The sequence below is a fragment of the Synchiropus splendidus genome, chromosome 5, assembly GCF_027744825.2.
Source record: "Synchiropus splendidus isolate RoL2022-P1 chromosome 5, RoL_Sspl_1.0, whole genome shotgun sequence".
Classification (NCBI taxonomy): domain Eukaryota; kingdom Metazoa; phylum Chordata; class Actinopteri; order Syngnathiformes; family Callionymidae; genus Synchiropus; species Synchiropus splendidus.
Genome location: NC_071338.1, coordinates 18784495 through 18809700, shown reverse-complemented (window position 1 = coordinate 18809700; position 25206 = coordinate 18784495). Strand labels below are relative to the sequence as shown.

The 25206-nt window shown below is 39.5% G+C and overlaps 1 protein-coding gene across 4 annotated transcripts in view; it reads left to right on the top strand.

Annotated features, from left to right (window-relative positions):
- LOC128758503 (protein diaphanous homolog 3-like) overlaps window positions 1-25206 on the top strand; it is a 69154-nt gene that overhangs the window by 29313 nt on the left and 14635 nt on the right. For 3 of the 4 annotated variants that reach the window (XM_053864492.1, XM_053864495.1, XM_053864493.1), the window contains 7 exons: window positions 1744-1983; window positions 3062-3191; window positions 9298-9423; window positions 10494-10657; window positions 11751-11889; window positions 15285-15380; window positions 15944-16006. In XM_053864492.1, the coding sequence (XP_053720467.1) occupies window positions 1744-1983; window positions 3062-3191; window positions 9298-9423; window positions 10494-10657; window positions 11751-11889; window positions 15285-15380; window positions 15944-16006 (958 nt within the window). The remainder of the gene's footprint in view (window positions 1-1743; window positions 1984-3061; window positions 3192-9297; window positions 9424-10493; window positions 10658-11750; window positions 11890-15284; window positions 15381-15943; window positions 16007-25206) is intronic. The other variant, XM_053864494.1, reaches the window with a different exon arrangement.

The window sequence follows — 25206 nt, the reverse complement described above, 5'->3', positions numbered from 1 at the left end:
TCAACTGGCGGCACAACAAGACTGACTTCCTGTTTGGGGGCAGCAGCGGCTCATTTAATAATGAAGTTGATCATGATGCCAGCGGGTCCTTGCATAACATCGCCCAGAAATGTACTGCGAGCAGGTTCTTGTTGAGCATCTGGTCATCACGATCTTTTTTTTTTTTTTTTTTTTCTTTAAAGGCATTTAAGTTCATGAGAACATTTTACTTTAAGAGATCTGTCATCATAACTAGAGTGACATTGGTGTATTTTGGAAAGTATGTTATACGTGCAGATGAAGATTGGCGAATATCGCTGTACCAGTTGAAGGTTATTTTATTATGTACACCTGGTTGCATTTATTTACAATTAGACATTGATAAAATTTTATATACACTAGGGCTGGGCGACTATGGCAAAAATGTTTCGTATCATAATCACGATTATTCAAACGATTATTGAACGGCTGTCAAACTTTCAAACTTTATTGAACAATGACCTACAATAAAGCAATGTGTAATATTAACACTTAAATATAAGCTTCATCATGTAGGTTAAATGGTTCTCTCTAGAAACACCAGTCTGTATGGTCAGGCTTTAGAGAACAGTGGAGACAGGAGACAATATTTTGAGCAGAGCAGGTACTTGGCTGGGGCGCAAAGGTGTTTCTGTGGTTCTGATTTGTTGGCTGTGATGTCATATTCCAAGTTTTTTTTTATTCGTTTTTTCATGATAGAAGAAGTCACTCCTTTGATTATAAAACTTGCTATCATATTCAAGCGATTTTATTACCCCATCTCAGATGGCGCAAGCGATTGTTCTTATGCATTTTTCCACTGTTGCTACTCAGAACGCTGGATGAGCGTCTGCTCCTCGGAGGTTCTGAATACCATGCCGCCTTTGTAGAAACAATCGAGCTAACAGTGGCTAATATTAGCATCCCCCACTCCGTGTAAATAGAGGCTTGAGCTCTCTCGCTGAGAGGCGGCGCTTCACGCTGAGTGGCTCACTCTGTGTAGTGCGCACACTGTGCCCTCCACAGTAGTTTCCCACCGGTCAATTTTCATCAGCGTTTGGGTGCATCGCGACATAATGTGGGAAGCTGGGGAGACTGGTGTCCAGCTAAATAATTGTTCATGACAATCGTCAGGTTTTTGTAATCGTAGGAAGACATAACCATAATCTCGATCAATATTTGATCAATTGAGCAGCCATAATATACATGTTATATATTAATTTATTTAATATATTAATTTCAATTTTTTCTGCCACACAATTTATGCCCCTATATTGCATTACAATACACTGGCTAACTCCTTTTTCGAGCCACTCTGTCTGCAGGAAAAAAAAAAGATCACTAACGTCAACCCATTATTAACACCCTCCCCTCATACTCAATCACCACTGCGGCCTGTTTCTTGCCCCACAGCAATATTTTCCAATTCTCCGTAATTGTTGGAGAGTGGTAATCCAAGGTAATCCCCACCCCCTTGGTTCCCAGCCCTATGTGGACCCTGGCTCCACAGTTAAATGGTCAGACATGGTCCTAAATTAAATACACACATCTCATCCTAGAACCATATTGTCCTTCACTTACAGTATGTGTTCCATTTTTGAGTCACAGTATACAGTACATTCTGAAAAATGGCTTGGTTATTCGACATAAAACAAACGGTCAAGTCAGTCTTTTTGTGGTCCCTACTTATTTCTTTCCCTTGCTTATTCCTGTTTTCCTGCTTCCCTTCCTTATCTGCGATCATAGATGAGCAGTGTGAAGCGACTTCGCCCTCGCCTCAGCCACATCCTGTTCCGCCTGCAGTTTGAAGAGCACGTCAACAACTTGCGCCCAGACATTCTGGCGGTAAGCGCAGCTTGTGACGAGGTCAAGAATAGTCGCTTCTTTGGCCACCTGTTGGAACTGGTGCTACTGTTGGGAAACTACATGAACTCTGGTTCGCGAAATGCCCAGTCCTTCGGCTTCGATCTGAGCTCCCTCTGCAAGGTAAGTGGTTTGATTCCGCCTTTTCTGCCAACTAAATATTGCCACACATTTGTTCTGTGTGATGTTGCTATGTAACGTGAAATATTTCGGGAGATGTGCAGTGCAGTTATTGACAAAGCTCAATGGCTTTCATCTGGGGAAGCTCATGTGAGGGATTCCTAGGGATTCTTGCGGCATTATTTATAAACACGTACGTACGCACAAAAAAATTCCAACACCACACAGAGCTTATTTTTAATATTATTTAAAAAGAAAAATGAAAATCATATCAAAAATGAAATCAGAGAAAAAGTGAGATATTACGCATTAAATATCTGTTTATAAAAAAAAAAAATTAAAAAAAACATTTAATTTATATTCATGGCCCTGCACACTTGGGATGCACTGATGCAAGATGATGTATGACATCATCAAACGAGTTTAATGAATGAATATGTATTCAGCTTTTGTGCACTAGCTTCTTTACAAATAAAGAAAGGAAACAGAACATTGAACTGATTAAACTCAATGGGGCCTATGATGATCCTGGTTTCTTAAAGGATCACCTGCTGAGTTGATGTCATGCGCGCTGCTGGAGGGATATGTGCTTGGTAACATGGGATTCCACTAGTGTTGGAAAGAACACATTCTAAGAAATGGCAACATTGTTTCTTAAAAAAATGCTTGAATAAAAAGCTAAATATTTGGTCTCATCTGTTCTAAAAGCGGCAGATGTTTGTGTTTTTGTCACCATTTTTTATTTTAAAGTATTGGCAAAAAAACAAAAATCACCTTGTGTCTTCATCTTAAATACCTGCGTATTTGAGTGTCAAAACATTTGCATTTGAGACAGGGATGTTCTCAGCTGTTCAATGTGTGGATATTAGTTTTAATCTGACTCTCAAAATGTTTTTCAGATAAGCTGACATTAAACACTTTTAATAATTCCTTGTTTTTCCTGGAAGGCCCATTTATATGGTAGCGTTTGGGTCCTGCATGCAAATAAATGCTGCGTATTAAGACTGGCAATACTAATGTTGGCACTCCCAAAGTGCTATTATCAGGCTGATCAATTTTTAACCGTCCAATATTTTAACAGCTCAAAGACACCAAGTCAGCCGACCAGAAGACAACATTACTTCACTTTCTTGCACAACTCTGCGAGGAGCAATATCCAGATGTGATCAAGTTCATTGATGACCTTCACCATGTGGATCGAGCAAGTAGAGGTAATTTAGCCGAAACTTTTACTCATGCAAGTAGACACAGTGTTACAATATAATATTTTCAAGTTCCGAATCCTCAGACTCCATCTCATTCTTGATACCTTAAACTTTTGTGTCCACTCCAAGGGATTAGTGATGTCATATGACGGTTATTGCTCTTATTTTTGTTGACATCCAGTCTGATAAACAATGCTAGTGATGTTTAACAAGTGTCTGGCAAGTTTAAAGTATTTCAAGTGGACCATCAAGGAATGTAGAGTGTTCTTCTTACAGCTATGATTTACTTTGAGCCCTTTTTCTTTTCTACTTTGGTCACTCTCCAAGGATTTTTCAAAGGGTTTGATGCTTGTTTGTTCTGTAAACATGCATTATATTCTATGATGTTCGAGTGTGATCTGTGCTACACACGGCTCATCCTCTTCGCTGTTTGAAAGGAACATTAATCTTTTCCAAGAGCACATTATTTACAAGAGTTTCAAGACCTTCCTGTTGCTCTGCTAAAGGAAATACATAAGGGACCGCAATCATTATGTGGTTTGGGCACTTTATATTTTCACACAGACGCACATGTTATGTTTTTAGGATTTGTGGGGACATTTCATTGACTTTCATGCTTTCCCCAGCCTCTCACCCTAAACCTAAACATCTATAACAAAAGGCTAACCTTAGCCAGGACCTAAACCAATCTTAAATTCAATTATCATCACCCAGTTATTTTTTAAGTTTGAATCCTCAAATAGAGACTGAACCTCTTGGGGACCGGCAAAGGCTCCACACAAATAGCAAAAGATCCCCATAAGGTGTTTCTCCAAGAATTGGTCCCCACAGGGAGAGCTATACTGTACAAGTTTGCACACGCACACACAGACAAATGTTTGTATTGCAATCCTTGTGGGGGTCCGCGCATTGCCTAAATGCTTTCTCCTGCCTCTCACCCAAAACCAAACCATCCAAAACAAATGGCTAAACATAACCTGGACTTAAACTAAACCAAACTTAAACCTAATTATCATGACCTTGTTGTTTTGAAGTCTCCACCCTCAAATTGTGGCTTAACCTTGGATTCGCGAAAATGCTCCCCGCCCCAAAGACATTAGTATCCGTAATGTTTGTATTGCTATCCCTGTGGGGACATTGTGCGGTTTCTCATTGACAATGCTTCCCCCAGCCTCTCACCCTAAACCTAACCATCCAAAACACATGGCTAACCTGAACCAGACTCTGAACCAAACTTACACCCGAATTATAATGATCCAGTTATTTTGAAGTCTTCATCCTCAAATTGAGATTTGGATCTCTGGGGACCGGCAAAAGGTCCCGACGACGACATAAGGTCCCCACACACACACTGTACGATGTCGTCACTGTAGGATTGCGATTTGTGATAAATACTTAACTTGAAAGGTAATGATCAGCATATCGTGTAACAGAGGAGTCAACAACGTGACTGACAATTAACTGAAAATATATTTAGACTGTGTCTTCATTTGTTTGGCTTTTTTTTGCTTTAATATTAACCATAACAAGGTCCTTCTTACGGCTGTATTCTTTAATACTCTGGCAAATCAAATGTAGTTCATGATTTTACAACCTTATGCCCTGTAATGTAGAAAATGTTGCCTAATTTTGTGCTTTGGGTTGGATTGTTGAGAGACAGGAAGAAGTCAGCAGCATATTGCCGACTTTGGCAGCTTGTTTTTCTGCCCAGTGATCCTCTTCAACTCATTCCAAATTAATGTGGTGTTCTTTCTTTTTGTTTTTTTTTAACTTGGTGGTGTTTTCTGGCTCTCTTCAGCTCCCTCCTCATCTCGTTTTGGCACCTGCCTCTCACTCCAGCCATGAACACTACTTATTCTAGCTCTGAAGAGATTTAATGTCTGGAAGCAGTCGATCTTCCTAGTGGGCATGATGCTGGTCTCACACAGACACACACGCAGGCACACACACACACATACAAACACAGATGTACCCAGAAATGCACAGAGGGAGCCCGTTGGTGTTCTCATCCTGCCAGAACATTTCCCAGGCTGTGGTTTCGAAGGAGTTCTGCTGTGCTTTCTCAGCTTGCTCTGTCACCCCCTTTCTTGATGGCAATCTGCCTGCTGACCGCAGGCCTGAAGTGGACCATAAGCTTAACCAGGTTGTCGTCAGATTGGCCCGGTAGGGGGGTGGGGGCATTGGAACTGTATGCGCACATCATTGTGGTTGGTCCAGAGTTAGGAAATTGCTAATGATTGTGGAAAAACAGACACGTTCAAAGCCACCACTGATGATCATCATAAATTCTGTAAGTTGTGATTGACATCCCATGGCTGCTCTGCGACATCTGCTCTGCAAAACGTAAACAACTTGTGAGAGCTGCCGGGGGAGCAAATATGGCCTTACAGTAGTTTCATGGCCAACAGCTCAATTTTTGCAAACACTGACCTCGTTCCACACTGTCAGCATCCTGGTCAACACAAGCTGGGAGACCCCAACTCTGGCTGCTCCTGTCCAATAGAGAGAACAAACCTGCAGCAACAATCAACAAAAGCTGTTAACATTGGCTTTATGTACATAGATATGTCGTTTGATGCGATGCAGAGCTGAATGTGAGAAGAAGAGAGGACTGTTTTCAAGTTTATTCAGGGGGTGTCTCAATGCCGTTGTCATGCTTTGTAAATCTGCCCTTTTAACTCTCTCAGTAGGAAAACAAATGAGCTATATAATTGTGGCAAAGCGGACACATTCATCTTCTTACACTTTGGAAGGAACATTTTCTTCTGTTACTATTGTTATTGTTCCAAGTCTGATTCAGTGTTTATTGCCCCTAAACTTTAAATGAATCCAAAATCATCTCTAAAATGGTCACCCCGACTTCAAGTAGATAAACAGTTACAGCCACGATCAATCGTGACCCAAGACTGCACAAAGCTTTGTCTTAACTGGGGGCCTTTCCTTCGACTGTCTCGCAACAGAAACACACACACTTGGCCGCCGAGGAGCTCTAATCGGCTGCTGCTTGCTGAACTTTAAGTCCCTGGTATCAAAGCAGCTAGAATCACTATATTATTCATAAAACAGCTGGCTGTACTCCAGATGGATGCAGGCAATCTGCTTTAAAGAGGTCACGGCACCCCCAGACAGAGTGCCACTTAAGCTGGTAGTGCAGAGAATCATTACCTTGCTCAAGTAATGCCCCCCAGATGGATCAATGCTGCCTCGTGTTTTGGTGTAACTCCAAAGCCGTGGCTTATCTTAACTCTTTATGACTGTAGTTAAGATGCTGTTGCGATTATGCATTTGGGGAGTTAAAGGCGGACAAGTGAAGGCAATAGTGTCGTGAAAATGTGGGAGCAACTTCGCTAGATGCATGATTTTTATTCATTTATATCAGCCACAATAATAATCCTATAAACACACAAACACAATCAAGATCTCGACTGTGTGGAAAAAAATAGAAAAATAAAAGAAAATACACAATAAAAATAAAAAAAATAAAAAACAGTAAATAGCAATCATTTGTTAAAAGTCCAATATCTGTCTTGTATATGTCTTGTTGATTATTTAAAGGGGAAAAAAGCCAAAATAAATTAGGACAGCACATGAGATGGTGGTTCATGTGAAGCTATTAAAATGTTTTTGGCTCAACACTTTGCGTAATTAATTATTCAAATAGTGTAATCAATGTCTTTGGAATTTGATTTGAAGTCACTACTACAGATCAGTGGTTCTTGAATTAATTGTACTACACATCAAAGCAAAGCAATTATAAGCGACGTAATTTTATAAGATTTATTAAAGAGAAGCCTTGAATGAACCAGACAGAAAAGAATGTGTAATAATATAAAATGTAAATGTTTCTCCCAGTCTCAGCGAGGAGTGACCTTAAGACTAAGTTCAGATACTTCTTGGCAGAGTTGTTTTGACTCATCTAAATTTGGTTGCTATGTCAGATGAAGATACCCCAATCTGTGACATAAGGAATGTGATTTAGCTAGATGTGAGGTCATCGTAGCTGCAGCTCGGTGAAAGGCAGGAGGAATGCAGAGGGGTTCGCAGGCTGAATTACCATTAAGTAGTTAAGCGAACAGAGACCTTCCTTAAACTGTCACCATCATTTAATGTGGGTGTGATATATTGTACAATAAAGTCTTGAGTGGGAAATAATGGTAATTAAAGTCAAAGGTTGTCTCAACATTTCTCAAAACAATGAGACACATAATGCCAGGCCCATCATATTGATAATTTGTGTCGGACATTGCTTGTTTTATTGAACAGGCAAATACCAATTTGTAAGTCGTCCAATATAAGCTCGGGTTTGGAGCAGAGAGACCGGTGAATTGATTCTCCTTTTTTATTTTTTTATTATTTTTTTTTTTATGGCTGATGCAAGAGCTACTATGAACAACACCTGTTGTTTAAACCTTTTTTTTTTTGCAATGTGGAATCTTTTTAAATCTTTTTTTTTTTTTAAGTCCAAAGTCTTATGATCAGTTCTGAATCCACTGTATGGAAATGATTACCACAAAAAGTGTTGTTAATGTCTTACAGTTTGTTTACTCTTATGTGTTACCAAAATGACACTAAACCATGCAAGTGACTGTATAGAAGTAGATGTCGCTGTATCCTTAAGAAAGGTTCATGTCAGCTTTGTGAGAGCTTAGTTTCATTTAGCTTTTTGCTCTTTTTTCCCTTCTCATGCATCATGTATTGGGGTTCAGGAAAATGAGGAGCTACTTAGTTCTAAGCAGCTTAGGACTTTTTTGTCAAGCAATGTCTAATCAGGGTAATTTAAGCTATATATTATAGTTTGTGACTTGTTTAAAATGGCAACCATGACCGACCAGTTTAGCAGGGAACGTTTTGCACACCCACCTTCACAGTCACCTGAAGATAGATGACTGGACGGCAATGCACAAATGACAAAAGTACTTGAATTTTAAATCCTAGTTTTTTGGATTCACCAACAAGTTACAAATATTTGCATTGAGGTTTTTTGAATCTAAGAGTTGTGATCAGGTCATGAAAAAGGGAGGGTTTGGCTTATGTGACAAGAGTTAGCGACTCAAAATTTGCTTTTCTCTTCCTTCCTTCTCTTCCTTCACATCATATTTACAGTATGGAAGACTAAATTTAGAGACTGCATTGCACATGTGATGTTTGGCTTCCCTTGTATTCTTCAAGAAAGCCATAATAGAAAAAAAGGTTAAATACACAGACTTTCATGACTTGTATCTACTAAAACCTGAAAATAAAATACACACCATGTGCAACAATGGTTCGTAATAGAGCATGTGACCCAGTTTGTGCTTTTGCTCTATGCATATTCTTTTAACTTGCAGCATCGTGATCCAAACCATGAGTGTTTTTTACATGTAGAGATTTGAACAAATGTCACTGCCTCATGACGCAAAGCTTGTGTTTCATCCCAGTTTTCAAAATACTACAGCTTCTACTGCCACAGACTGTATCACCTAAAACAAGGAGTCATTTCATAGTTGGCCCACTGAACCTTGGTGGGTCAGGCCTCAATACAACATGCTAGTCCACACAGAGAGTCCAAACAGAGTTCCTGATAAATCTGCCCCTGTGGCACTTTTTACACTGCAAGAGAAATTCTGTTTATCTGATGTGCCTCGTTGCTGCCCAGATCCAAACCACAAAACATGATCCAAGGTGGGAACCTTTGCTGCTTGAACCGATGCCGGTATTGTGTAAAAGTTGATGAAAAATAAGATGTATACGCCTGTTGTATAATAAACAATAGTCAGCAACAGAATGGTCAGCATCAGAAGACTGCACGAGTGATGTGTCTGCTGCTGTGAAAGTTGCTTGTGGGTGATGTTTGAAAAAAAAAAGGATTTTGAAAACAAATTAAACTATGGGGAATAATTGCTCAAGCACTGCTGCTTTGGAGGAGACATCAAACTCTCCTCAATGACAACAATGCTCTTAACTCAAAACTACAAAAAAAAGTGCAACGTGGATTAAATTAATTTGTGATTTTGTCTCTTAAAGATCTCAGGAGAAATGAAAAATCTATATTAATCTGCTTCTGCTCTCTCCGTGTGTATGTGCTTGCCTGTGCCTTTGTGTACACACCTGGGTGAATGTTGGTGCGTGCTAGTGTCTGCAGAGAATCTGGAAAAGAGCCTCCGGCAGATGGAGAGGCAGCTGTTGCAGCTGGAGAGAGACCTTGAGACCTTTGCCTCCTCCGATGACCCCAGTGACATGTTCTCCACCAAAATGATGATATCCTTTGACCCTGCTTTATATTGCAATGTGATAAATACTCTCAGGAATATGTCCACGAAGTCATGTGCGTGTTTTATTTTAAGTTAAGTTTTATTTTCAGTGTAATAAATAGGAACATAGTTCAGGTGCTTCCAATAATTATTACAATAAAGGTATGAACCGAACTGATTTTTTTTTTTTCAGCCAGAACAATAATGTGTGCTAGTGATGGGTGCCATGCTTCTCTCTTGCCAAAGTATGGAGGCAGTAATCTTTGCCTGCTTCTCTCCGAGGGTAGCTTCAAATGGAAGGGAAGTGTTGAAGAGGCAGAATTTTATTGGGATGGTTGTGCTGAGGAAGGAGGAGGGGTTCTGTTCTCCCATTTATTCCACTGTGTCAGACATTCTGTTAGTGACAGAGGCTATGATCATTGTACTGTAGCAGAACAAGTGCAGTGTTGTCAGTTGTTTGGTTCTATTGTTAGTGAAAAAATAAGTCAATGGTGCTTCTTCACAAATGAAATGTGTGTCTTCCTTTTGTCGCATGACTGGGTTTTGACAGCTGTCCTTATCCGCGCCTCTCAAGTATTATTTATTCACTCTTCTTTGAAGCAAATAAGTCAGAAGGGATGACAGTTATGTTTCATGCCAGGTGTGTAAGATTGCTTAAAAAAGCAAAGCTGTAGTTTGCTTTCTTCATGTGGCACCGCAAGGCCTTCCCACCAAAGGATTGTTTTTTGTGGTTAATCTGTTATTTGAATAAACTTTTTTTTTCTTCATTTTTATAAGTAAAACATTAAAAATAATCAAGTCCCAACCTTTATTTTGAAACATTGATCTAGGTGTATGAAAGGGATATGACAAACGCACTAATGTTCTAGTTTTGATTCTTTATAAGCAGGTATGTGCAATATGAACAATGTTGAGAATATGTGCATCTTTAATTGTACTGCTACTAGCTCTGCATCTGTGTCAGCTACAGTCTCAGATCACCTCTTCCAGCCTGGCTGCACTTCGCTCTTCACCTGCCACTTCATTATTATTCTGCTATGTGTGAGAAAAGTTTCAATCCTTAACCCACTCCCTCACAGCTTCAGTGAAGAGGCACGAGAGCAGTATGCCAAACTGGTGATCATACACAGCAATATGGAGACACTCTATCAAAATATGCTCCAATACTTTGCTATTGACCCCAAGAAGACCTCTGTGGAGGAGATATTCACCGATCTAAGCAACTTCCGCTCCATGTTCATTGTGAGTACCGTGAATTTATTTACTTTTTCCTTTTTAATTTATTTAATTTATTTGGGCTATAGTCTTCACAGTAAATCATCAAACCATTTACCGTTGGCCACACTGTATATATTTGTCATGGTATCATTTTTTTTAAATTTATGTATCATTATTATATATAATATAATGTATAATAATCATTATTATATTATTATATGTATCGTCTCCCATGCAGGGTTCACTAATATCAGGTCAGGTATCTAAGCACCCAGAATAGTCTACACAAAATACTGTAATAATCTTCACTATTTCATATATGCTCAGGGGAGCATATACGTCACTGTTTCTTCTCCTTTTTCGTCCCAAGAATTAAGCATGCTGGTGGATTATATCACATACACTGTAAGCAAACTAATACTGCTGCTCCTGGTTGTTTTCATAATTCTTGCTCGTATTTATTAGGACAAGGGATTGGAATATGGCGTTATTTGTTGAATTTCACAAACAAGTCACCTGGATATGTCCAAGGTTAGAAAGCAAGAAAGAGCACCCTGAGGACAAGTCTGCGTCAGCATTCACATAGCTCTGCCAAGGTCTGTGAAAGTGGGTGTGTGGATCGACTGTACCTTTACCTGAAATGAACCTGAACTTCACATTGCAAGTTGCACGGAGGTTCTGGTTCATGTTTGTTTGTGTGTCATTTTGTGGCCCCACACAACTTACACACACATATGCACACACAGAATTGCTCACACACATACAGCATGCTCAGTCACCCGTAGGAAGGAGACCCAGGGCGAGGCCGCACATCTGACAGGAATCCAATTGAGCGTGTCTAATGGCAGACATCCAGGAGAGGTAAAGGCGGGGGGCAGACCAGCAGCAGTGAAGGAGAGTAGAGGGAGGACAATTTTACTTTTTCTTTTCTCTATTTTTTTGTCTTCAGATCCACATGACAATGTCAGTGATGTGTTCTATATGGATATCCTAATCTTCAAAAAGTATTGGTGGTCATTTTTCTTATTTTCTTATTTTGACCATGATGAATCTGCCATGACTAACATGAGCACTATCTGACATGGCTCCATATGAAGCAAAAAACTAACTGTTACAGCAAGCCCTGAAGGAGAACTTGAAACAACGGGAGCAAGAAGAAAAAGAGAGGAGAGCACGGGCTGCAAAGGAGAAGTCGGAGCGAGAGAAGCAAGAGAGACAGCAGCAGAAGAAGAGGCGGTTGCTCGAAGTCAATGCAGGTAATGATGATTTTGGTTGACACAACCGTCATGATTCCTCGTCTACCTGACATGGTCCTTCACCTTTTTTGTCACTAATTATTTTGGTCGCATCCTTTCATTGAATTTAACAACAACAACCCTGAAGCCCTGAAAGTCAATACACATGCCAGAGTCGTGAAAGTGTAAAGCTCACATGTATTGATTGCCAATAGATTGGTGGGGTCATTCACCTCATGACCCCTTGTTGGAGGTCGGAAGACATAGTAATCCGAGATTAGCAACCATTACTGTCAGTTTTTTTTTTTTTTTTTTTCACTTGATGTATGGTACTTGAAATGAAATGGACTGTTATGTTCATCCATTTTACTATGTAATATAAATGAAAAAACACTTTTTTTTTTTTTGCTGCGGCTATCTTCACAAATAATACATATTTTATTTTTTGTCTTGTTAAAGTATAAAAATATATATACCCAATAATTTACCATATACCTGTAGCCGACCTTAAAGACCCAAGAATGAAACTGAGACAAATGTACAAAATGTACGGACAGACGTACAAAGGTTTCGTTGAGTTATAATTGCATTTTTAATGGAAGATAATGTGTAATAAAAGAAGATACATCAGATAGGAAGGGTCTTGGTGTCTCAGTTTGGAAAACTGGCGAATGTATACGAACCTTTTCATTTGTTGCTGAGGCTTGTCCTCAAAAGAGACTTTCGGTGTCGTCAAATAATCCATTGCCTTTAAACTGATGGCTACTGTTCGACATTTTGCAGAAAACGGCAGATACAACAGACGGTTTTCTAAGGGAAATGATGGGATACAAACCTGCGTTTCATTATCTGAGTGCCTTACACAATTTCATACATTCCTTTCACATTGGTTTCTCAAAACATATTTTCCATGTACGAGTCTTTCCACACTCATGGCTTTGTACACAGTGGTTTCTAGCCCGGATTTATCTTCTCCTCTCTGCTCTGGCAGTCAGAACATCACTTTGCATCAATTTGCATATGGCCTGATATAGATTGAAATTCAGATTGAATAGGACTTTTCCTCTCCCTTTCCACTGGTTTCTGTAAATGGCAAATCTATTGCATTACCTTCCACCGTACACCAACAGCAAGTGTTTTGAAGCATCAAATTGTTCAACTGCTGGAGTTGGAGGCATAAGTCAAGAGGAAAAGCAAGAAAGGATGCATAGATGAGTGGGATGAGGGAGTGGACCACTGAAGATGCAAGGAGTAGAGCGAACCCTCAGTCATGAACATTGATGGTGGGAGGTGAAGATGGGAGAGCGGGCAGCGTGGAAAAGGCTGATAAGGGTGCTCTTTGAAACAAGAGTAGCAGCTAGAATTGCTTTGTTGTGCATTAACTGCATGTTTTGTTTGAAGGACTAAAGTAAATGAAAAACTTCTTTGGAATGTCAAAAATATTAAACATCAAAACATTTACTTTCTTTAAAACATGTTTACATGTAATTTTTTTCAGCTTCAGCCATAGTTTTTCATTTTGGTGCGGCCCTTGTATTTACTCTATAATAACACAAACCTGTTTATGTGCAATAACAAGGTGCAGTGATAGCAAGCCTGTGAGGCCTCAGCTCACATTCAGGAGAAAAAAAAGTAACTGGATCTGGATTAAATAACCAGTAACCAACTAATTTTACCATAGCACTACTCCCCAGAATGATCCTTGGTCACACTGATAGTTTTAATCCAGCATCTATAACCTCAGAGGAACGATACTGAGCAGCTCTGTCTGCAAGTAACTATTTTGCATTAGCTGTGTGGATCCAGCTTTGAGTATATTTGCCTCAAATATTAAACTTGTTTAACTGCTCTGTTGACCATGTTTTTGAACAACTAGATTCCTCCTATAGACATAATCAAGCCAGGCTGGCTATAAAGCACTTCTCGAACGCTGGTTGAGAATTACAGGAGCAAAACCAAAATAACGGCATGGCTCTACTCTTTGAGCCTTCAAATGGTAGATGATTGGACTTCTTTGTTTCAACGTCATGTGTGATTGCGTTTTTCGGTCAATATATACAGCTTGATCTCTGCTCTTTTTTGGAAAATAAACTCTGCTGCGTTCTCCCATTTATGGGTTGAATAATTTAGTTTTCCTTTATGAAACAATATGCTTTTGCCTGAACCTCTATTCTGTTAGTTTCCTTTTTTGCTCCTTATTGAAGTCCCTGTAATGCCACAAAGGATTGAATATAGAAGACAGGGCCTTGCTTCTTCTTATATAGACATCAATGGAGCCTAGACTGGTTCAGACAGCCTTGTGTTTTTGTGGTAGATAAGTCACATTACACACCTGCCATGCACATTATTATGCAAGTTTCATCCAAATGGGGAAAGAGAAGCAAATTATAGACATCAAAGAACCAATCAGGCGCATCATTGCCAAGCCAGGATGCTACTGTTCACTGTCCTCTTATTCTTATTCAGTGTTTACCTCATCCTCAGAACCTCCTTTTTACAGGCTTACTGTCAATTTATTTTACAAGTCATAGCTGGAATGAGTTCTTTGCCCACACTCATTATTATCCATGTGGCCCGCCTGCGATCTGTCTGTAACCTTTTCTGGCAAGCGGTCGTAAATATATATACGTGTCATCATTTTCTGTTTCTGACTGAACATACCTCTTGTTTTGCTTTCCTTAAAGCTGTTTCCTTCTTGGCCTGTCTGTTTGATTCGTGGATAATATTTGTCTATTTTCATTCCCGTATAGTCATATGGCAGGAGATCTGAGTGGGTTTCGCTTTTCCTTGCCTCCCAAGGCACACAATGTGTTTCATGTACTTGTGGGTTGAAGTCAAACTGAGTACTAGACATGAAGGCATATACCACAAGTTTCAGTTGATTGATCTGCTCCTTTCTTGCGCTCTGTGTAGTTCTTGTCTTTGTGTGACTCCGTCTGTGTGTGTTTGTTAAGTGCATCGCTTGCTGCCTATGATAAATTGCCAGAGTAGTGGAGATAGATTTGAGCATTGAGGAGGGTTGATTTTGCTCAGAAAGTCGTGCTGCCTCTGCGCTCAGCGTAATGATGAAGAACTAGTCTCATATCCACCCGTGGAAGAATTCAGATGTTTTGAGGATAAAACACAACTGAGGGCATGAAAAGAATAAAAGGGAGCAAGTTTAATGCAAAAGAAAGAACTCAGAAACACAATCTGTGCAGGTTTACAAACCATTTTTTGTTAAAATATCCATTATTCAAATCCATTATTATTAATATTACCACAACATCGAGAAACCCTGACCATCTGTGCTTTTTTTTTTTTTTAACTTTTTCTTTTTGCCTTGCTTGAAAATGATGAATGAATAGTTAGTTAATTCATTTTGTTTAATAGAAATGGCTATCTAACATTAATAAATGTTATTTTGATCTTTATAGAAAACGATGAAACTGGTGTGATGGATAGTTTGCTGGAAGCTCTACAATCAGGAGCTGCATTCCGAGACCGCAGAAAGAGAGCGCCAAGGCCCAAAGGTGAGCTCAGTCTTGCTTATCTATTCATATCTACTATGTCAGTGAACAGTCTGTTGACCTGTTCGATCCATTCTGTTGGATAAAAAACTGAAGGAAGGTTGTCATTCGTATGAGTGACTGCTTAATTGAGGATGTGTAGAGCAGTGCTATTCTATTACATGATGAAGAGGAGCTCAGTGTGAAAGATATAATGTAAGCACCCAAAGGACAGACAGCCGCTCACTTGACAAGCAAACACACTTTTTATTTAATCAATTTATTCATCATTTCTCAAAAATGAACTGTCTTTCAGACAAAGTTGCATACAAGTAACATCCGACTTACGACCAGGAAAAAAAATAAATAAATAAATAAGCATCTGCTGGCTGTGGTACGGGTGAACTGAAGTCAACCAGGTTGTAAGTCGGATGTTACTTGTAATATATTTGAGTTGTGCGGTACAAAATCAAAGGTTTTTGTGTGCCCACTGTGGTTGTCTGTCGTGATGCGGTTGTGGAGTCATAACAGACCTCAAATCGCTGTCCTCACTCCATTGACTTCAAAAGTCTTGGCCTTCCTTGCAGATAACCAGAACCGGATGATCAGCCCCGGTTCCTTCCGCCAGGTTCTCAGACCCATTGACCATGGTAATCCGAAATATATATCGAAACTTACACTGAAAGCATGATCATCTGCAACTATCTGCTGCCCAAGCTTTCACTGTCTCCTGAACGTTTGCCAATTTTAAAGCACACATTTTCCATTTCTGACTGTGAGCATGTGGAGCTGAATTTAACCGTTTCATCTTGTTCACTTAAAAAAAGATGTGAATGAATATATCTGGTGTGGTTGTTTCCTCACAGAAAAAGTTAATAAGCATTTGAGAGAGTGTACAGTTGCAGTTCATTGTGGTCAGTGTGACAATGTAAATGCTTTGATATTTGGAAAGGCAATCCATTTGTAGTGGACGCTCAAAGTGAATGAGCGCTGAACATCATTTATTCCACCATTAAATCCATTTTAGTTAAGCCGTTATTACATAAGTGTTCTCTTCTTTTGTTTTACCTTTTTCTACTTTATCTCCAGTAATTATGGAGCTACTTATAATTTACTGTCTAACCATATTACCTCTTATTACTTGTAATTTAATTCCCGGTGGACTGGGTACAGCACTGATGAATAAAATTATCCGCACACGGTCCACCCACGTCGTTGATGGGATGATAAAAGGCCCTGTTCTGTTGTTCTGCTTCGACTTATCTGAAATTAGATTGGAATGGGATGGAAGGGAGGGGAGAACACAAGGTGGGAGGAAAGAGACAAATAGAGGTGGCTGGAGCATCGGGAATGTTGAGAAATAGTCTGACGGAGAACACCACAGCCAGTTGTTCGGTCTGAAACGAAGATGTAATAAGCAGTGAAACAGTGTAATTATTTGTGCGATTGGGGAAGCAAGCATGAAAAGAACTCGAGGAGTTCCACTGAAGCAACAGTATGCCAGAATAAAACAGTCGCGTTGACCTCTCGTAATGGCGGTAGACTGTTCCATATTGGTGAGAAGGGCTTGAGCTTCCTCCTGTCACTGTGGGCATGGCGTTCACTGCCAGCCACCCAGAGTAAACACAGCTAATTACTTTTCGCTGCCCAACCCCAGCATCAGCTCAGTCCTCTCAGTGCCCATTCATCTTCATTTCCCCCACTCTGCCATCTGCCTTCTAAATAACACTTCTCATTTCCCTAGCATGTTATATCCCTGTTGTCTGCTTTAACACTCTCATGCCCTGACAATGGCCCTCCCCAAACATAATTGCCTGTTATTAGTATGGGCTCTCATCCCTCCTACGTGCTCCTCCTCCACAAGCAACACAAAAAAATCCAGACATGAATTTGAGCACAGCCCAAAGGACGCTCTATTTACTTTGGAGGAGATGAGGCTAGCTTGTTGCTGGCTTCTACGCCGTCGAACACTCTTGCACAGATGAATAATATAGTGAGAGGAGCTTAAAAAAATGAATAAACAAATTTAAAAAATCGATCATGTGCTGTAAATAATATCAACGAATGAAAGTTAGACTCTTCACTTGGCCCAATGCTTGTTGTATTTATAACCAGGAATGAGATTACGGAGAGCAGCAAGGGAAATCTATTAAATCAGCCAAATTAATTATGTTAGTAAGTGTGGAGCTTATGGAGTTTGTCAAAAGTAATAAGCACAAGCATGATTCTTTTGCACATAAACTTATGGAAATACCAAATTTATGTGGCAATTGTTATATTTATGTATTTATTTTTGCATACAATGTCACGGCATAATTACACGATTTTTAACAGAAATTTAAGTTACATTTTAGACTCTTTTTTGTTCAGTCCTTCCTTCTTTTGGCTTCACGCCCCCTCACTCTTGTCCCAGTGTATAATGTAGCCCCTGAAGGAATTCAGTTGCCCACTCTTGGTTTAGGTACTGACAGAAGAACGACAAGAACCACAGAGGTGTCTAAACTGAAGACGCTCAGGTTTTCATTGGCTGCGACTAGGAAGGACTAGATTAGAAATGAGTATATCAGAGAGACAGTCATGTTTTGTGAACATTTTGGCTCGGTCATGAAGAGGAGCACTTGTGAAATGGTCTCAACATTGAGTTACACTTTGTAGGCTTCTAAGTGCCAGAATCGTGGCAACACGTTATTAAAGAGTATGGACTCACAAGCTGTTTTTTTTTGTCGCTGTGTTTTTTATGTTTCATGCTTTGATGTTTGAGTTGGATCCGTCGATTTGGCGCAATACATTTCCTAAGCTGCCTCTGCCGTCTCTTATCTCCCACCTCTCCTTACCTTGGCTCAGCACACTTTAACATCTGCCTGCAGCAAAGGTTTTTTAGCGTGATCTGCAGCCTCCCTCAACTCACTCACACACACACACACACTAACACAACATAGAGACACCCCCAGACTTCAGGGGATGAACGTAAGCTGGCTTTGCGATGCCTAGCCTAGGTTAGGATAACGCTGTGGGGCTCCTAGACACTCTAAATTGGATTGTGCTGCACAGAATGATGGATCGATTGTGGTTAGCCACACAGGTGTAAGAGACTTATTGAATCTATAAAGGAGCCATACCTTTTTAACTGTGTCCTCTTGGACAAGAGAAATATTTCTTCAAGCTTACACTGGTTATTTTACTTTTTGCCAAGCCTACTCTTCAGGTCTGGTTATTACACGTATGACGTACGTTAAGACATGTAAGTTGAGAGAGCACTCAAAAAAGAAGTGGGGAAAAAGGAGGCTAGCAATGGCAGAAGAAGCATATTTAAATAAATAGTTAGATGATACAGAAAAATCACTTACACTGCTAGAACAGATACGAAATGTATCCAAATGTCTCCACCTTTAAAACACTCTTAAAAACTCTTTTTTTAGGTTTGCATTCCAGTCCTATCATTGGAACTATTTCGCTGAGACATTATCCAATCACATTCAGGTCTTAGTCTCAGTCCATGTTTATATATGTTTAAAACGTTGATAGGATTCTTTGTATGCTCTTCTGTAAATCCTAGTTTGTCTGGATAGTTGTATCATAACTATTAATAGTAGTAGTAGTAGTAGTAATGGTGAATACCATTAATGTAAATTGGAAATGAACTAGCAACAACGGCACCTGGACCACTCGGACCTCAAAGGGCGAACATGTTTTTCTTCCTACCACTCAAGTGCATAAGATAACAAAGTTTTCAGCTAAAACACACAGCATCAGACTGACAATCAACAGACTACAGTCGACCCCTGATGCGCCACCCCTGTGAGGACTGAGTTGAGTACCCCTACTGCATTTCAGGATGCGTTTTCGCTCTGTGAGTTGTTTACACAAACTTGTGTAATGTTTTGTTTACTACTTATTTTAATTGAACGCTGAAAATTCAAATACACGTCTGGCCAGACTGGTTTGCCCTTTTACTCTCCAGTTGCAGTTGTTTTTTGTTGTTGTTATCAGCAGTGGGACATGGATTCTGTTGACCCATATTTTTCCCATGTCAAACAAAATGCCCTAGATTTTCACTCGAGGTCGAGGTAGTCCAATATGATGCTTGTGCATCTTTGCTTCTGTTTCTCTTTTAGCTTACTGAATATCTGTATTATTATTATGTATAACAGAAATTAAACTGCATGTTTTAACTAGAAACTGTGCGTGTGTGTAAGCTCACTCTCATCCTTTCTTACACTGCTCTTGAGTTTTGTTCAGAATTATTTGGGCTGTTGCCCCCTTTGGTTCGTCACTGCTTTGTGTCATATATAAAACATCTTACAGCAGTATGACAAAAAGAGGATCAATAGATAATTATCTGTCACCGGTGCTAGATAAGTGAGACGATGAGCACCAAAATAGATCTGCAAAGAAAATAATGCTGTGATCTCTTATCTTGGCAGTGAGGCGGAATCAAATAACAAATGCCTGATGTTAAACTGCTGTCCTTTAATGTGCAAATGCAACTTCATACATTGACAGTTTAGACAAACTCAGCGGAAGGTTGGCTGTATTATCACTTACATTAAATGTATGCTTCTCCGTCGTTTTTTTTCCCTTATATTTCCCACCGCTTTTTGTTTGAGTCTGTTGCGAAAGAGCGTGAACAGAGTCAACGTTCACTTCATTTATTTTAAAGAATCCAGCAGAGGTAAAAGCCAATTCCTCCATGCATGTTATTTCCCTCCCAGCATTCAGTGGATGGATACCAGTGAGATCACATTAGGAGTTCATTTTCAGAAGGTTTTGTAGAAATACAAGACAAAGTGAAAGGTATGTTTGTTGAGAAGTTATTATCACAGGTTATCTCAGGGACTGCCATACAGTCAGAGGCCGCTTACATGTGGGACAGTGGTGTTACTCACAATGTTACTAACAAAATTAGCAGTAGATGGCAGTGTTTACATCACGTGGCGTTAGGTCTGTTGTTGATTGGTGACAGTGCAATGGAGACAGGTCGTGAGTTCATTGAACGCAGCAGTCTCCCTTCAATTCACATATGCGTTGTAATAGCCATAGAACGCCCAAGTTTTGCTGCAGAATTATGAGTTGTTTCTTCTATTCCCCTTCTGTCCAATGCGTCATAAAGATGTCTTTGTTTGCATTTTCGTAACATGGTTTAATATTGTCCAACCTTTCTGTCTGCATACTGCTCGGCAGATTTCAGAATAACATGACAACCTTGTTACTTTAAAAATGCTAATTCTTTAAAGGAAAGAGGAAGTTAAATGGAGACCTGAATGCTCCGAGACAAGTGTCCATTTCTCTTTTTAAACCTGACTACTCCTCCTCTCCTTTTTCTGTCTCACATTCTCGCCTGATGAAATTACTAAAGATTTATAACAAATGTCAGATGCAGCCACAGTAGACTGCAGTTTTGTCCCTGTCAGAGCCAAGTTGAGCCGGAGGTAGGCAGCTACGCCTATCAATCAATGCCTCTCTCTTCCCCTCCACTGTCGGTAAAAAGCTTAATGGATCAACAGCTCCCTAAACTCTTGGGCAGAATTATTGCTATGGAAAGTCTTGGAACTGTGAATATTGAGTGAACCCCAAAAGGTGACCATCTTGTGTTTCATATGTTGTAGCTTTTAATGTATGCTCATATGTCAGTGATGGTTTGCTGCCCAGGTGATGCTTACACCATGTGTCCTTTGACTTCCTACATACATTTCACATTCCATTTTCATTTTGGGGCGCTATGTAAAAATGAATATATGAATTTCACAAAGCAGTCTTTTTGTACTTGATGTACAGATGAGACACAATTTTCTCCAGTATATTGTTTAAGCAACAGCATGGTCCGTTTATTACCCAACAGCATCACATATACAGATAACAGTACAGTACACCTAAAAATGCAGTACACCTTTCAACGTCAAATAAGGTTAACGGAAAAATAAGTATGCACAGATGTTTGCTAAATCTGCATTAAACGCAGTCCTGCAATAATGTATGACAGGTAAATCTATTTATATCCTGCTTCCTGTCCTCCTTAAGAAGGAAATGACTCTGCAGAAAATAAATTACTATTTAGAATTTAACAGTGTCATTACTTATAATAAACTGTGCTCCATAGTTTTACTTATTTTCATTGAGGCAGGAATTCTTTTTGTTGTTGTTCCATAGCCTTTGTTCACCACGTATGTCCATAAGTAGAAGATGGATTGCCACAAATGAAAGTGACACCTAGTTCGTCCCTTTTCTTCCTTAATATGCCGCACTTGGGAACAGAAATGTTTGAAAAGTGAGGAGACTTTGAACCATTTTTAATAAATATCTAGCTGTGAAACAACAGAATAAATCATGGAAGAAATCCAGTAACCATATTGGCAAGACATATTTGCAACCTATTTCATCATTTACCTGCCTCTTCATGTAAGAGCTGCTCCACTGCACTGCATGATGTAGTTTTTTATTCAATTTGAAACCACAATGAAATCATTTCCATATCTCACTGTTAATTTTTTATTTTTTACGACCAGGAGAGCTCAGAAGTGACATCATGTTCTCCAAATTGACACCAGGAGACAGCACTGACACATGGATGAAATGCAGTGCAACACACTTTACAGGGAGAACTGACTGAAGATCTAAGCATTACACATTTCCCTATTTCGCAGTAATATTAACAGGGCAATGGCGAGCAGGTCTAATGCACTGAAATGAATTTGATTCGGTTTTGTGTCAGTTTTTTACATGATAAAAGTTTCTTCTGAATAAAACATGAGGTTTTAGTTGTGATCGGATGGATTAAAAATCCCGGGGCTTTGGAAAGTAATGGCTGTTAAAGGGATTCACTTATTGTTTCACAAATAAAGTGCTGCTTAAAATAAAAGTTTAATGTGTGGAATTCAATTTAAGGGGGAAAAAAAGTGAGACTCACATGACTTGAAGCGTACTGTGCAACTGACCATTATATGTACCTCAAGACATCCATTCTTCCTCCGAATTGAAGTGGATTGGTGTGACCGCTTTGTTGAATGGTGTTGACCATGTTTTGGAGTTTACAAAGGTGGTTGCCACGTTTCGTTGACGCATGTTACGCACATGATTGATTAGAATCTGCATGTGTTGGTTTGTGAGTTCCTGGATGAAGATGTTGACTGAGGGAGTGAATCAGGCTGCAAAAAGAGTTTTTGTTGGTGCTTTACTGATTCTTTAAACAGAACACACATCTGGAGCTTTGTGTTTTCTGCATTGGTGTGAGATTTGTTTTTGAGTTGAGAACAGCATTTCACCTTGGGTCGCAAACAGTTTTGTGTTCTGACTGAAAACCACAGGCCAATTGGTAGGGATGGGTGGTATGGGCTGAAAATTGATCACCCTAGTGCGTAGGTTTTTCTGCGCCTTAGCACCCAAACTCAAACTTCAGTTGTTTTTGGTGATTTGCAACAACACTCTCTCACCATCTATGGCGCAAAACGGTGCCTTTTAAAGCCTTCTACAACGCACTCACTCCTTGTTCCTTTTGCACCCCCAAAACCATGATGGTCTGTTTAGTCTGTGTCGGCTGCCCAACACAGCGGAGATGTAGAAGTCAGCAAGCCATCATGGTCTCATCATAGCAGTGTACGTGCGCCTTATTGGGAGATGTTGAACCATGAGGATTGTTTTCACTGGTAAATTGTCTACAAATAGATATTACACAGTCCTATACATTGGTTTTCAAAATAGATGAGTCCGTTACGACCTAATTCTCATGTCTGTTTTATTAAATCACTACAGCCCACAGATGTTACGTTTTCTCTTATTGATTCTTGATGTAATGAAACCTTTGACTTGGATATTTTGTATCTTGTGTTTTTTGTTTCTTTTCCTCTTAGATCTTAAACGCAATAGACATCAATCTTTCATTATGCTTTGGTGCTCTAAACCACATAACAAGGCATTTGAAATGACAATACACTCCACAATGGAAGTTTTCTCCCACACCGTATACAAGCCACTATTGTTGTCACCATCAACTGTTCCGATGGAAGCGTTTACTCACTGCTCCCTTTCATAGCATGTAATTTGTGCAGTTTTGCTTCTGTCAGATATCATCTATCATCATGAGCTCATAAAGAAACAGCTCTTCGATAAAACACTGTCTGACAGTCCTTATTGGATTGATTTACAATTTTTTAGAAACACCTTTCATCAGATTTGAATGAATTGAGCTGTTAGTGGAACAGCCTTCATGCAAATTGACAAACAGAGAAAAGGGAAATGCCGGAGAGTTGGATTGACAAATGTGAGATGACAGACAAGCATAAAGGAGAGGGAGAAAAATGCAACGGGGCCAATCACGCGCCAGTGAGTCCACTAATCATGCAAACAAGTTCACTGTCCAGCAAAGCCAAACTGGCAGGCTAAATGCACGCGTCCGAGGCATTCTGTGTCAGTCCCGTCTCTCTTTTTGCCCTTTGATACTCCCAATGGTTCATCCTGCTTGTAGAAACTGGTATTTAACTTCCTCATGAATTATGTATGAGGATAGTCAATGTATTTGCATAAGTGTTACACAGATGCACATAAATAAATAAATCAAGTTTCCCATTCACATTTATAACTCTGTTCCATTATGTTTTAAATTATTCTTCATCACTGTACCGCACAACTAGTGTAATGTTTATTAGTTTGCGGTGGATACATAAATCATTAGCTGCAAGTGAAGTTGCAGTGGACTGACCTTAATTCCTTTTGTTGCTCTTGCATTAGTTGTTATTCAGTTTTGGGCGTGGAGTGTGTCTCCTTAAAGCGTCACTGCTGATCTGCAGATTTCACTCGTTCATGAATAACCGTCTGGAAATTTGCATATGCATCATTAGAAGCATAACAAGCATCTATAACAAGATTACTGATGACATAAACAAGCTGCACTTTCTCTTTCGTCAGGAGAATTTATATAGCTTACGTATTACTCATTTTCTACGTGGTTCTGCCTCTACCTTCTTTCTGTCCGCTCACACACGCTTCCCTGTGACAGGAGGCTTGTGTTTGTGCAGCTCTTAATTAAATGCTTTGGGGAACAACACAGAGTTTTCCATATTTAAGTGAAGTGCTAAAGATTCCCCAGTGGCTGCAGGAGCATCTCAATCCATCTGCCCCGGTGCTTTTCCAGGTGACGTGTTTATCTTTCGTTTGTCACTTGCCACATGGACATTTCCATAAAGGTGTGTTTACATTTGTACCCGTAGATTGACTGACCTCATGAAAAGCGTCTTTATCAATGAAAACAATTTATCAAATTCACATTTTACTGAATCCATTCGTTCTTTACAATGAATTAGCTGTTTAAGTGACACAGTGTCTCCTTACAGATGACAGAATATGCTGACATTTACTCTTTTACTGCCGGCTGGATCAAATAGTGAAGCAAATTTTTGAACTCATGCGAAGGTCAGAATTTTCTCCCAAGCCAATCATGATATTATATAAATAAAATATATGAAATATGAATGTTAGATATGGTGTTAAAAATATATTTAGATATAAATATAAAAAGTCATTCAATTGCTGTAATGAAAGTTCAATCCCCATATCTTGTGAAGGGCTGTACTTAGCTTGGGACATGTTCAAAATATTTTTTAGTTATATCCGGATTTTATAGCTTTTATCATTGTAAGCCCACTGTAGTTCCAGTATTTTATATTCTACTAGGCTCTATTGTGTTTGTTGCCATGTGTTGTTTCCACTGTTTCCTACAGTCATACTGCTTCCAGACATGTGGTCCGTAGAAAATCTGGATAAAACAAAACTGAAAGTTAATTCCCTGAAAATAATCATCTGTAACCAGGTCTTTAAGACTATTGTTTTACATTTACTAATCTCCAAATGCAACAAACCC